General features: G+C 36.8%; 2 protein-coding genes across 2 annotated transcripts; one reads left to right on the forward strand and one right to left on the reverse strand.

The window, feature by feature from the left end:
• Nucleotides 1-524: 524 nt before the first annotated feature.
• On the reverse strand, nt 525-3,950 carry LOC306864112 (NADH dehydrogenase [ubiquinone] 1 alpha subcomplex subunit 8-like). Its single transcript, XM_079407830.1, has 4 exons — nt 3,787-3,950; nt 3,004-3,167; nt 946-1,111; nt 525-836 (listed from the first exon to the last, which is right to left on the reverse strand). Exons 1-4 carry the CDS (start codon nt 3,835-3,837, stop codon nt 699-701), a joined length of 519 nt encoding a protein of 172 aa, XP_079263956.1. The 5' UTR covers nt 3,838-3,950; the 3' UTR covers nt 525-698.
• Nucleotides 3,951-4,215: 265 nt separating this feature from the next.
• Nucleotides 4,216-14,892, forward strand: LOC306864114 (MORN repeat-containing protein 5-like; the record flags this gene model as incomplete). The annotated part of the gene is made up of 5 exons (XM_079407831.1): nt 4,216-4,253; nt 4,934-5,081; nt 5,417-5,528; nt 5,636-5,767; nt 14,515-14,892. The coding sequence occupies 5 exons, from the start codon at nt 4,216-4,218 to the stop codon at nt 14,610-14,612; spliced, it is 528 nt and encodes a 175-aa protein (XP_079263957.1). The 3' UTR covers nt 14,613-14,892.
• Nucleotides 14,893-15,483: the final 591 nt, after the last annotated feature.

Raw genomic sequence — 15,483 nt, forward strand, 5'->3', positions numbered from 1 at the left:
ATATTTAATTAATCCAGAAATTATCTATATTTCAAAACTCTATATTCGTGTGGCGCAGTTCAGATGAGTAGCGCAGTTTCATCCCACTTTTGGTGCATATAAACATTATATGGAACATTTATCGAACTCTTGTTATTGTTTGATCGAGGAAAATGATATTGCGATAATTATCACTATTGTATTAATCACTCAAGCCCTACTGTATGTATATATATATATATATATACACACATATTAAAAGGAAATTTAAAAGTACGTTTTCAGTTTACATCTTAAGTTAAATCTTATTTTTTTTAGAATTTAATTGCAATTAGAACTATATTGCTTAATTATTTTAATACTAATTCATTCATTTAAATACATTGAACTTATCCTGCAGCTGAGAACCACTGGCCTGTAACAATAGGACAACTTCACAGCTCAAATTATTGTCTGTGGTCACTGACAGAATACATTGCATTGTATTGAACCCAGAACATTCTTAAATCAAAACGATATAAAGTACACAATAAGCAAACTGAAGTCAAGTTTAAATTAAATCTTTTTAATCTGATAACATGGTTTGAATGAACAAAATTTATTAACATTTCTACACAACACATAAGGATTACAGCGCAACCACTGGCACACTGTCTCTCGTCTGGTCAGAAGCACGTAGATGGTGAACATGATATTAATAGGACAGCGACTGCCCCTCTTTACCAGTTCCAGAAGAACAAGCGGCTGCCGTGCTTGGATGGCTGTAGCTCAGCCTGAATTGGAGTATTGGGCTCAGGTCTTGGTCTTGAAAGGTAGGGGTTTTCAGGCAAGGGCCGAGAGGTTGCCACCTTGGTTACCTGTGGGAGAGGTCAAATGTTTAAAGTACAGGATATGGACCAGGAACCCAAACCACTTCTAATATAAATTGATTAATTTTAAAATAAAGCAACAGATATATTGACCCACTTTGGACAGGTCTCCCAGGTCTGGCCTCTCCCAGCCCAGCTTCTCCAGCACACAGTCATCAAACTCCTTCTGCTGCTTGCGGCAGTGGCGCAGCTCAGCCAGGTTAGAGTAATCCAGACAGGTCCAGTACTCCGTGAAGGACTCGGCACAGTTCCCCTTTATCTGCCTGAGGGCCAAGCAATATGTGATTTAAAAAAAACTTAATTACATGCTAATAGTGGGGTTTACACGGTGTCCTGACCAGCCATAACAAACCATGGCATACCTGAAAAGTAAAGTAAAAAAACACATATATCCACATGACACACAATGCTTCTTTAGACGGCAACCTTTTTTTTTTTGGTTGTTCTTGTTTCATTTGTGGTAAAATATCCTGAATAATGATTTCTGCTTTTATAACTGCTTTTTGTAAATGTTTCGAGTTTAACCCTCAGGTGAGGGTTTCATTTTCCTGAAAATAAAGGGAGAGTTGAAATGAAAATTTTGTCATCATTTAATCACCTTCCAGTTGTTCCAAACCTGTATGAGTTTCTTTCTTCTGTTGAACACAAAAGAAAATATTTTAAAGAATGTTGGAAACCAAATAGTTGCTGGTCCTTATCGACTTCCATAGTATTTTTTCCCCATACAGTCTTCAAAGTATCTTTTTTAAGAAAGAAGTAGAAGAAAGAAACTTTGAAACAACATGAGGCGAGTAATTAATGACAAAATAGTTTGGGTGAACAATCAATTTAAATGTTATTGCATTGGTCTAAAACTTAATGACTCTGTTCACACAAGGTACAACAACTTGCCAACTTTTTGAAAATATTTTTTTTTTTTAGAAAAAAAATACACCCCCCACCATGCTACACTCCAGAGGTGTTCCTGTTAAAAATAAGCCACCTATACAAATTGCTTATATAATTTCCCATTATACTATATTATTACCAAATATTGGATTTGTTTTTTTTCCCCTTTCAATCACAGGTTTTGCACAGGTATTTATTTTTCGAATTGACTGATCATAGGCCTCATTGATCTGAACTTATGCACCGCAGTTTTTCAGTGAACATTGCCAAAATTATCCACAAACAATGCTTCACTCATTTTTTCACAGGGGCATAAGTGTAGATCAATGAGGCCTATGATCAATCAGTTCCAAAATGAAATACTGCCAATGTGCAAACTTAAAGGAGGACTGAATCCAAGATTTGGTGATAATCCAGCAAAAATGAGAGATTTACAAGGAATTTTTCAAAGGCTGTGCTTTTCTAACCTGTGAATACCAAAGTAGATTGGAATATTTTCAGCATAGCACAAGGGTAATATAAATAAAGAACAGGACTTTTATTTAATGACTTTTAAGGAATGGATGGTGCTACTCAGCTCAACACTGCAAAACAGTTATTGGCAAAATGCAGCATTGCTCATCGCTCCTTGTGTCGCACCTGCTTATTTGGTAGGTCACTACAGTATTTGTTCTACTGAAAAAACAGGTGTCCTATGTTTACTTAGATTCTGATACTGGTACATGGACGGTTAACGTTGTTTGTAAAACATCTCATCATCCACATGATCAAATTTTGGTATTTTTATAAGCTTATCCTTTCATGCACTTGCCCATTCATGACAGACAATGATCACAGTGCAGATGCATGACAATATGAAAACATAAGCCTATAGTAATTTTGCTTAGCTTAGCTAGTGGGGAGAAAAACATATACGCAATAGTGACTCATGTGAGCATTAGCACTGATTTTTTTTAATCATTTTATTTTTAGTCCTCATAACCTTTATGCAAATAAGGAATTTCAAGTCATAATCACAACAATTTGTTGTATGTTATTAGAATCACAAGTTTACTTCATTCCGATATAAAGCAAAACATCTGTTCTATTTAGCATCTCTGAATGGGTCATTTTAGAACGATAAATACTGAGGATTCAAATTCAAAGGAATTTCTAATTTGTTTAAAAAAGTGCAAATTGCTTCACAAATACAATGTGCTCATAATTAACACATATCTTAAAGATTTTGAAGCAAAAGCCAGGATAGACAGCTAAAAGTGTTGAGTACCTGAAGAAGTTGAGTGCACATTCATTGATTTTCATCCCTTCTTTCAAACACTTTCTGGGGTCCTTCTCCTCCCAGCGGCACAGCATGAACTCTTTGTTGGCCTTGTCACATTGAGAGCCATAGTGATGAGCAGCCGCCTTCAGTACGGCTGACGACACATTAACCTGCACAGAATATAGCAAAGTCCTGAGATCACATATAATGCAGGACAAAATGATTCACCTGAAAAGCATTATTTTCCCCAGAAAGACATATACGAGTAATGCATTTCTTTCTGAGGACTTGAATGCATGACATTAAAGAGAAATGGTTATTAATGCACAATGTCTGATGTGAAGTCTTGCTATTGCATTAGATATTAATCTCCAAAATAATATGGATCACATGGCATGGCTTTTCACCCAATAACCTATTAAGTCTATAGTAAGTCTGCTATAAAAGGCAAAAGCTGTCAATGTCAGTTTGATTTGTTACCGATTATATTACCCTTAAACCACACACACACACACACACACACACACACACACACAGAGTAACGTTTCCACAAAATATGAAAGCAACCATTGACTCTTAGCAAGCTGATAAAAACAACACTAATATAACTTAGTCAACAAGTCAGTTTCCAGTTCGTTCAAATCCATGCTTTCTTTCTGATCTTAACTAACCAGGATACACTGCAATACTAGCTGAACATGAACTCCACGGGTTAACGTTAGCAGTGCTATTCCTGCAGCTTCAGGCTAACACCTGGCTGCGTTTCCATTCTTTCAGACGTAAAATTACCTCTTCGACGTTCAGTTCCTGCAGCGTCGGAACCTCAACCACACTGGGCATGCTGCAACTTTTAGTCCACCAAAACTAACCAAAATGAGTTTGACAGTTCACAACACAACACAGCTGCAGCAGGACGAGGCCGCACGGAGAAGGTCAGTTAACTGCGCATGCGCGAAGGATTACAGGCGCCTTTCGATGACGTCATGCTTAAGGAAACTGAGACGCTGTAGCGCCATCTTGGCTCCAAACAGAACGCAAAGTTATGACACTACTTTTCAAAACATTTGCCTGGTTCTGAAATGATTATTTATCATTTATTCATGAATGACCGTGGCATCTGTCCCAGAGGAGTGTTACCATTAAATATGTAACGTCTCGGTTGTATTTCTATGGAAACAGTATCATGCTCTTGCTTTGATGTTGATCAACATTGAGTTTATGGGAAGCAGTTATGATGGAGATTACAATAATAGCAGGTAAATCAACTTTTAATGATGGCTGATGATATTTATATGCCCTAAGTTTATGTGAGTGCCATACACTTGTTATATAATATTTTATACGATGTTTCCCGTTGGATTGCAATATTGTTCAAATGCTATATTGTTCCAAATTACATTGTTGTATAATGTTCTCTTTTCCTATGCATGCTTTGGCAATGCAAAATGTGCTTTTGTCATGCCAATAAAGCTAAATTAATTGAATTGAAAGGTCTTCACAAATACATTTACATATTTATACATATAGATAAATTACATTCATAAAACAAAATGAATAATAAATAAATAATTTTAAATGTAATAAGTGCTAGACCAAATTAAGGGCAGGAGGATTCTGGTAAATTAATGTTTTTATTATTTTTTTATGTATACATTTTAAATGCATAAAATAATATAAAGTGAAACTATTTCACATTATTTAATGAATTGCAAGGTTATGGAATTATGTCTTTTATATGTGACTTCCTGAATATTTGAATTCTTTTTCATGACTTACTAATTAAGGGTCATGCCATATTTTAAATATGACTCAGTTTTTTCAAGTAACAATAACAATAATGTTCCTTTTTGCAATATGTTTATATCAGTAATTTTAAGAATAAGGAAGAAGTTAATTAATCTGTCTATTTCCTCTCATCACATGTTGTCTTTCAAAGGATGGAGGGGACGGGTGAATACACACTTCCCACTCACTCCAGATATATCGGAGAAATGAAAGACGGCATGCTCCACGGAAAAGGAATGCTGCATTTCCTCAATGGAAGCAAATATGAGGGAACTTGGGAGAAAGGAATATGCAAAGAGGTCTTCCCCTCCTACTAATGTTAATAATAATGATCACGTTAATAACTCGACATATTTGATATTTAACAAAGTATCGGAAATATATTACAAAATATTAATAATGAAATAATATATATACTGATCAAAATCAAAAGACAAAAAGTATTGTAACACATTCTAGTTGTAAACATTTAATGGGTCATGTTGATAGTTGTAATGAACTGCACCTGTGGTTACTTTGCTACTGAGTGTATTTGAACAGAAGACACTTGATTTGATATTGTGTATTTAATGCAATGACATTTTTAAATGTGCATTAAGTAAATGTTTGGACTAAATGTTTTTGTTACACATAGGGAAAGTACACTTTTTCTGATGGCCTGGAGTATAAAGAGACAGACTGGGATTACTGTGATGGCAAAGACAGGCGTTTCTACTCTGAGAGGTGTCATGGCCTCAAACCAGCAGGTATGGTTTAAATGATTGGAATTATTGTGTGTGATCATTTACAGCTAAGCAGCACGATTCTCTAAAAATATGAGAAAGAAAATAAGTCTCACCATGTCTTTGAATAGGAGAATCCCAGGTAACTGATCGGGACCCCCCGTGGGGCATCCCTGATGGTTGCTATGACAGCGGCGATGGCTTTTATGATCCAAGCACTAGAGTCGTCAAAGACTATGATGGCAATTTTCTCAGGAACGCAGGTAAGAGAATGTGTCATGCAGTGCCAGAGCTAGTTTTAGTCTGTGAGCAAGTCATTCACAATTTCCTACACAATTCTCCATGAAATCCACAAAATCTCAGTGTATTTCTTAGTTCAATCCTTTTTGGATCTGAAGTACCTTTTAGCAAACATTTGCCTTTGGTCCTTCCACCTGGAACACATAAAACCACAAGCATTAGAGTGGCATAAATGGATTAGCTAAATGCATGTAGATAGTGTAGAGCTAGGGATTGAGCAGTGAGATTGTAAGATAACTCATCTGTAGGTCTTTTCTCTCGGGCAGACATGCCTCTGTGCTGTAGTCATTTGAATTGTTTTCAAGGAAAATGTAAAACACATTTCCCAGTGCCCGATGTGGGATCTCTGATTTGAGGTGAATTCATTATGTCAGCCTTATAGATAGGAGGCCATAACCCCTTATCAGCACAAGACCAAGACATGTTATTGATTAGAAAAGTTTGTGGAATTAATAATTCCTTTGTTACGTAAATTAATTTCTTGAATGTATATGTTTGTATATATTTCGGGTATTATATACATTACATATTATATACAAATACATTTGTTTACATTATATACATTACATATTATATACAAATAATATTTTTTTTTTATTATAATTTTTTTTTTAAGGAATACATTCTATTCCTTAAAAAAAAATATATATATATATATATATATATATATATATATATATATATATATATATATATATATATATATATATATATATATATATATATATATATATATATATATATATAATATTTTATTAATATTTATTAAAATAAATTAATATTTAAATAAATGAATAATTACACAACTATTCAAACGTCTGGGGTGAGTAGAATTTTTTTCAAATAAATTAATACTTTTATTTAGCAAGGATGTATTAAATTAAACAAAAGGGACATTGAAGATGTTTATAATGTTACAAAAAAATTATTTAAAACAAATGTTGTTGTTATTTCAACTTTCTATTAATCAAAGAAAGCTGAAAATGCTTTTTGAGCAGAATTTAGAATGATTTCTGAAGAATCATGTTACAAGAGTGGAGTAATAATGCTGAAAATTCTGCTTTGTATCACAGGAATAAATTATACATTAAGATAATACAGTCTTTTCGAGCTGATTTTCTTGCATTTTTGATTAAATAAGTATTTTTTCAAAACCATTAATTTTTACAACCCCAAACATTTGAACAGTAGTGTAGAGTCTATCATTTATTTTTGCAGTTTCTGTAGAGGTACATGATATATTATAATTTGTTTATTGTGAAAATAAAATTGCCATCATTACCAAGTTGTGGAATTACATTCTATAAATGTAACCTACAGTGGGTTATGGTATATTTTATCGTGCCGTTTCTTATGTAATATACACATAAAACATAACCAGTCATATACGTAAACATAAAATTAACACAAGCATGTCATGTTGCTCTGTGAAGATCAATTTATGATCTATGCACTGTCACATTGGCTAGATTTACTTTTAGATTTATCTGCATTAATTTTCAATATGACATTGCATATTGAGTATAAAAACGTGATAATGTATCCCATCTGCATTTTTTTTAAATTACTGTTCTATGTATACATGTGTCAGACTTACATCTTTAGCTGCTGCACTATTTTTTTTTCTGCTCTCATATCCAGGTATCTGTATATGGCAGTTTGCTTGGGAATAATTTGGCAGTTTGCTGTATTTTCCAGTATTGTGAGATGCATAATTTGGTAAACACTGTCTAAAGCAACTACATGCAACACGATCTGCAGCCCCAGCTTTCGTCACAGTCTGATTGTGAGCTTGCATGACTATTTCATACATCTACAGTTACTATAACATAGGAAGACAGACACATCCTGAACAGATGTCAGAAGAGTTCTGTATCGAAACGCATACAGATTTTCTTCTGTGAAGCAGAGCTCATAACAGAGTAAATTGGAAGCTGTTTATTGATATTGTTAAGAAACACAATCCGTGTGTGGTAAAGGAATAGTAGCAGCATGGTGATGCTAATAAAATTTGTCTTTCTTTCTTCCTTATGTGTCGCCATCAGGCCTACAGATTTTTTTCGCCTACAGAAATCTGCAGAAAGCACTGCAGATTTCCTTAGAATTAGAACACCCATAATTTACAAAGTGTTACGCATCTCCAGCCCTTGAGTGTTTATGGCCAGTCTGGATCTGTTAGCTTTGAGACCAACTATATTGGCAGATATTGTTATTCCTTCTGAGCTTAGCACAGTCTCAGTGTTTTGATATTTTACTTCCAAGTTACACTAATATGTGTATATGTGTCTTAATATTGGACAGTTACATTTTCGTACCCATTTCCATGTGTCAGTCACTCCATGCCTCTATTCAGGGTTAGCAAACACACTGTCACTTCTGCGTCAGTGTGGTACTTGTTCAGTCTTCAGATCAGATCATTTCCAGGCCTCTGAGATTACATCCTTACCACATGCGGCTGGAAAGTGAGAGCAAACATCACCGAGACCGAGACTTACACAAGAGTGCAGACCTGTCACATTAAACCACATCCTGGTTATGACTCCCAGAGAGAGCCAAAGCCCACCCGCTTCCACAGGAGTCCACATCACTGACTTCATTTGCATTTACATTCACGTTCTAAGTAGAAGCTTTCAAACTGAAGCCACTTACAATAAAGTAGACATATCACGTAAGCTGTAGTTACCAGTTATGACTACTCAACATAACATTGGCTCGATCTTTAACGGGATAGTTTCCCTAAAAATGAAAATTCTATTATTAGTTACTTGCCCTCATGTCGTTCCAAACCTGCATGAGTTTCTTTGTTCTGTGGAACACCAAAAATGTGAAAATCTGCAAATTCATACAGGTTTGGAGCAACAGGTGACTGAATTAAAATTTTTGGGTGAAATATTCCTTTAAATATCTGGTCCTGCTCAGAGATTTGGCTGGCTATCTGTTTGTCTGACCAATGGTAATTAAGCATGACATCTACCCTGACTAAGTCCCATGGAGCAGGAATTGTTCACATAGACTTCATAGCGGAATTCCCATTCAAACATCTGGCCTTCAAATCAACGTCAACTCCTATGTTGGAACGTATTACAATATGGAATATTGTGCATCCTATGGATTTATTTTTATCGCCTGGAGGTGATGGTGCATTTGTCAAAATGGGTGTGAAGACAGAATTTATTGCAAGTAGCTTCCCTTCAGGATGGAGGATCACAGAGGGTGCAGACGCTGTAGAGGCAAACGAAGAGGAACCAAGTTCCCTGTGGGAGGATGTTTTTGGGAGGAGAGGAAAGAAGAATAAGTCCAACTACCAGGATCCAGGAGGTAGGCACGATGGGGGTGGCAGTCCTAGGCAGCAGCAGCCCAGGCTGGACAGGAAGGCCTGCGGAAATGCCCAGGCTGCAGGCCAACTCTGAAGTTGGTTGGAGAGCACGAGAAAAGCAGATGGGAGGAAGCCCTGAAGAATCTCAATACACTGGTCATTTGAAGTCAGGGAGGGTGCGTTATTACAAGCAGCGGTTGCTGGCATGTCATGTAGGACTGCCCCTTGAGATGGGTATGAGGCAGACCGAGTCTCCTCCATATGTCCTGTACTGCCCCAGTCAGCCAGATTCTACTCCTCTTTGTCTTTTATCCAAGAAGACCAAAATACAGTAACTGCATATTCTGATCAAGTTTAAAGCCATATGGCTTTTCTTTTCAAAAAAGGGAAAATTATATAACCAAAAAAAAACATTTAAATGACCAAAATAACAGTAAATACATAGTAAGTGGTATTTGTCTGTTCTAAACCTCTAACCCCAAGTATTTAACATTGGAGTGTAACCGTTTGTGATGAATGATATACCTCAGATCTTGCAGCTTGTTGAGGAGAGGTGAGCTGGAATACACCAAATAAGTTTTGGCCAAAATTTTTGCCAAATTTACAGTCTGGATGAGTCACTACTAGTAGCCGAATGTTAGAGCCAGTCTGAAGATTTTAGGCAGTCTGAAATATCGTAGTATATAATGGACATATAATGGCTTTAGACTATGATTCCATCCAATTAAAGGATATCAGAAGTATTTGATATTTTAAGTTTCTTTCAGAACACTAGGGGCGCTATTTTAATGATCTAAGCGCTGGTCTAAAGCGCACGGCGCAGGTGCACTTAGGGCGTGTCCAAATCCACTTTTGCTAGTTTAACGACGGGAAAAACGGTCGGCGCGCCCTGCACATGGTCTAAAAGGGTTGTCCCTATTCTCATAATGAGTAATGGATGTGTTTTGGGCATAATGTGCAATAAAGCAATCAGAGTCTCATCTCCCATTCCCTTTAAGAACCAGTTTCGCTCGCGCCATGGCGGATTCTCTATGGTGGTATTTGCAAGAGCAAAGACTGAACGCGTCTCCAAAGATTTAACAGAGCTGCTCATGCTTGAGCAAATAGGTAGCCTAATTCTGATACATGCAATGACTATCCATTATGACATGCAGGCATTTTTATATTTATTTAGCTTACACAATAATAATCTTTTACATTGTAATGTTGCATCGTAATCCTTTCATTTTTAATATTTGACATGTTTGTGTGCTTTTGCGCATACCTGTGTGAGTGTACACGGGTTGTGGACCCGCCTATAGACGCATATTATTAACACAGTCTTTAAATAACGAAAAAATACTGCGCCATTGACTTTAGACCAGGTTTTAGTTGGTCAATGGCACAGTCTATTTCAGTTGTCTCAAAATAGCAATGCGCCAACAATGCACCTGAACACACAATGCATTTGCTATTTAAAGAACGTGGCGCAGGACGTGAAAATGATAACTGCGTTGGGCTGAAACTAGCCAAAAACACTTGCATCGTGCCTGGCACGGATGTATAATAGGGCCCATAATGTAGTGTATGACTCACCTTTTTAATGTCACTTACCTTCAAGTCCAGCTGCAATCTGAACAAACCATACTGGCATCTACCATGCGGAGCTGCATCCAAATGCATTTGGATAATTTTTTTTTGCAACTCAGAACACAGAGCCAACAATTATACTGCAGTCAACTCCTTTACATCCATGGTTGTTTTCATCGGTCATGCATCTCTTGTTAAGGAGATGCATGTTTCTGCATGAGTTTGTTTCGTTCGGATTGACTTGAAAGTTTGGTAGTGTGTGTGATCTTCAATCGTTTAGTGTATGATGCTACGAAGTTGACAGTGTAGTATTTTAAAATCTGTTATCTGATTTACAGTTTTTAACTGGCGACTTGCATTAAATGAGTACCAAATTATAGCTAGGGTTCAGAGCAATGTGGCTTGGGCTCTTTTGGGAGGTGGGCTCTTTTGACTTGGACCAGTAAGGAACCAATTCGTAAGCACCCAGAATACCATTGCATCACAGTGACAAAATTTTGAACAGACACTTTTAATTTCTAAAAATATATTTTAAAAATGAATTTGAATTACATTACCCAATTCATTCCATAATGACACACCTATTTGTCATTACACTAGTTTCCTCTATAAGATTCCTGGAGAGAAGGTAAGTATGAGGTTTGTCTGCTATAAAAACATGGGATGATTCCACTGGTTCCTTCCAGGCTAGAAAGACTTTGAAATGTGAGTGGGGGCATCAATAAAGCCCCTCTCATTACACAACATTAGTAATGAGCCTTGCCCAGCAGAGGTAGCAGGATTATAGGCTTTAGGGAGTACATAGGGTGTCTTGGTTGTAGCAAACCTGGAGGCAGGCGTTTAGTTTATGATAAGACTGGAAATCCTGTTTACAACCTTTAATAACACTGTGTGTAAATGAGCGAAGGAGGTTGATACACTCCATTTACAGTAATTAAATTTGATTGACCTGTCAAGACATACTAATGTATAGACCATATTTAGGACTATCCACAGTTTATTTTCATGCTTAATGCGACTTTTATAGTTTTCTGAGTGGTGATTGCCCATGCAGAACTTCACCGTGGATGTTGTGTGTGGTTGCTATAAGGTTACTAAAGTGTTTGGGTGGTGTTTAGTGCATTGCTATGTCATTGCTTGGTGGTTACTTACTGGCCCAAATACAAGTAGTCCATCCCAAATTTCTGTAATATTCTGGTCTCTAGATATGATTCAGATCCCTAATTCAGTTTATGAGAGTTTTAGCTGCTGTATTGTCTGCCAGGAAAACATTGTAAATTTAGTTATCATATAAGGATATTCATATCCAGTGCAGGACAAGTGACGTTCTGAATAGTTGGCATAACGAATTTTAGTAAAAGAGAAAAAATAGAAACCGTATTGCTTGGCATAGCATTAAGCAATATATTGCTCTATCAAATTAAATATTTGGGGATTTGACGGTGATTATGCTTTTTAAACAATACTACTTTTGTCTTGTTTCAGCGCCTATTCCATGGTAACACATGGGTCAGAAGCTCTACTGCCATATGGTTTGCAGTGGTTTCCTGCTTCTGTGATAATTGCTAAAGGTTCATGTTCTAAAATCCCTTCGCCAATGAAAACAGCCCAGGCCTGAGCCACAAGTCACTGCTTTAAGGTAATATCAAACCTTGTCAGAGGATGATCATCCAGCTGTTGAGGATACACACACTCAGCTCCTCGAGCCTTTGAATAATCTCAGATGATCAGAGATCCTACAGCCATTAATAAAAAAAGTGCAGCTCTGGAAGGAAACACTTTTCCTTTTGATTGTATTTTAAGGATTAAGATAAACACCTCCTAACAAGGTACAATTACTGCTTCCCTTCTGACTCCTGGGCTTTGATCGTGGAAGACTGTGTATCATATTTGTTAGGCCACCTGAGTGAGGGCTCAACATGAGTATCGACTGAAGCATAAAACAGATTATGAAACAAAGTAGTAATGCGTTTTGTACAAAATACAGGCACTGCAATAAATATGACAGAAAAAAGAGCAAATGATGGGAAAGTATAAAAAAGGGGGATTGTATGGAGTACTTTCTCATGAATAAAAAGTACTATAAACAAAAAAGATGCAGACAAAAGACAAGAAAAAAAGCAATAAATTGATAAGGGAAAAATCAGAATTTAAAAAAGCCAAGAAAAAGAAACTAAACATTAGTAATGAAAACAAATAGATGGTTATATTGGTTACGGAAATTCAAGGAGATTAATTTCAGCAAAGTCTGAGGAAGTATGAGGGTTAAGACAGTTCTTTAAAAAGCATTCCCACAATGAATGTGCAATTGTGAATGACTTAAAGACTATTCCAGTCATTTGTGGTTACTGGACAAGGATTTAAAAAAATTTTTTTTTAATTATTGAAATTGCACTCTAAATATTTTATAGAATAAAAACGTATCTGATTGAAAAACATAATTTTAACATTCCCTGGTATTTTTCCATAACCTTGGGAATCCTGTCCAAACAAAGGGACCATAAGGACTTGTACTGTTTATGAAATTGTGAATTGGCCCAAAGATATAAAAAAGACAGAACTTAGCGTTGATAGAGAGCGATTTGTGGCCTGTTAACAAATAACAAATTTTCCAGCAGGAATAATATTTTGGCCTATACATTTTGTTGTGGTGCTTGTTTCCAATAAGCCTCTATTCACACTGCTGTGTTAGATGTGATATATTACATATAAGAACTTTGCTTTTATAAGCTTTTATTGACGTCTACAGTGGAAATACAGACTTACCTGTTACGCAGTCCAATCTGAAACACTACTGTCATGTAAATCACATGTCAAAAGTATAATTTAGAGACCCTTTCAGCCCTCGACGACTGATACTGCGGATGATTTATTTGCAGTAGATTTGATGTGAGTGACACGTGTGCTCTGAAATAGGATTGTATTAGCCTATGAATTTAGCAAGTGCATGAATGCCAGGCAAACAATAAGTACTGAGGTGCTAATTTCGTGCAAATATAACCGTGCGAATTCGGTCCATTTACCAAAACCCGTTTACCGAGACGTAATTGTAGACCGACCTTGTCCATCAGCCATTGGTTGAAGCGTCCACGGAGGTATTAATTGGTTTAAAATAGTGATGAAATGTTCCTCTCGAGTGTGACCTCCATGTGGAGAGCGTGAGGTGGGAGCGACTGAATGAAGTGAGACGTTAGCATGCAGCTGTCGCAGAATGGACCGGTCGCGTGCTGGAAAAGTCTCAATTGCCGCGCGCGGGAGCCAGGTAGAAGTGGCGGGAGGCGCGTGGAGAGGCCGTTTAGGGCCATCGCGTGCAATTACCGACAATCAGAGGAGAGCTTAAGACCTGTTCTCAACAATGGGCCCAGTTCGCCACGTTCATGGGGGTGAGTGCTCAAGTGCGTGCAGCTGCGCGCTCACATTCAGCACCAGCAGCAGAACTACCTCGCGCTCCGCAATTAGCAACTCCTTTCAGTTTTAACCATTAAAAAAAGCACTGTTTTTGGTTGCGGAATCATCTCTGGGAAGGCGATGGAAAAAAAAGGGAGTGATTGATTGTTGCGTGAAGTAGGCTGCTGAGAGCGAATTTTCATAATTGTTGTCTTAATCCCGCACGTAAAAAATGTAAATTGCCTTTAACCGCATATGAATGAGTTTGACACATGCCTTTTGGAGCTCGATTTTTGACCAAACAATCAGAAAGGAAAAAATAGCATGTATCTCATTTACAAGTGTGCTGTACGCCTGCAGACTCCATGCTTTTATTATAAACATAGAAAGCGTTTTTCCTTATCAAAATTAGTGGAATATGCATTATCTGTCCTCTAGACGACCAGGAACACGAGTGGATCGTGCAGACCTGCAGGAAGAGCTGGGATGAGTTCACTGGCCACTGTCCAAGAGGCAACACACTAGAGGAGAAGTGAGAATACTCACACAGGCGGGCCATTGTTTATCTGAATGACACATTGATGCAGCTTTCCTCAATCCTGTTTTCTTTTCCAAAACTTCACTTTAAAAAATATATATTTAAAAATTTGTGATTACCACTACACTGACATCTGTAAAACTGCAACCCACAGAAAATCATATAATGTGAATGAATGAATACTTAACGGAAAACTAAAACTAAAACATAAGTTTGCATTAACTTATACAAATCCTATATATATGCAAAAGCTATAATAAAAAATATACTCTATATTGAGCACTATATGTGCTTTATTTTCTTTTTTATTATTATAAGTGAAAGAGTCCAACTAGAAAAAAAAAATCTCAAAGAGCAGCTACACAACAACCCACAATAGAATAAAATATCATTAAATGAGTTTAGGTTTTAAAAGCCATTACATAGTTTATTTCTTAAGACAAAACTATGTTTGAAAAGATAATAGTGGAGTTTGGGTACAAACTCAAGTAATAAAATGTTACATCATTGCTGTATTCTGCCCAAGCAAATGACCAGTACTGCGAAAACATTCAACAATTGAATACAGTGTTCTGTTGACGAGAATGAGTCAGATTCTTGCTCAGCTCAAAGGAAATTTAATGCAAAATCTTTTGCATTTAAAAAAAAGTGTCTGTGCTTGAGTGAAGAGAGGATAGGCTAGTGAAAGATTATGTCTCAGTGGGTCTTTTAAAACTGAACACTGGATACAAGATCATTCCTGTGATGTGGACTGACAGGGAATTCCTGTATGTGATGGCGATGGAATCAGTGATGGAGTCATTACTGCACACACTGACCCGTGAAGGGTCTGCCAGCTCCTCCATCAGCCTCTGATTGCTTCCTGCTTC

The sequence above is a fragment of the Barbus barbus genome (assembly GCF_936440315.1).
Source record: "Barbus barbus genome assembly, chromosome: 45".
Taxonomy (NCBI): Eukaryota; Metazoa; Chordata; class Actinopteri; order Cypriniformes; family Cyprinidae; genus Barbus; species Barbus barbus.

Bases quoted from the DNA above. Each gene is read 5' to 3' on its own strand.
- LOC306864112 (XM_079407830.1), bottom strand. From the start codon at position 3,837: ATGCCCAGTGTGGTTGAGGTTCCGACGCTGCAGGAACTGAACGTCGAA. The intron at 3,168-3,786 runs GTAATTTTACGT...TATTCTGTGCAG, and splicing joins AGGAACTGAACGTCGAAGAG to GTTAATGTGTCGTCAGCCGT. The intron at 837-945 runs GTGGGTCAATAT...CCTCTCCCACAG, and splicing joins ACCTGGGAGACCTGTCCAAA to GTAACCAAGGTGGCAACCTC.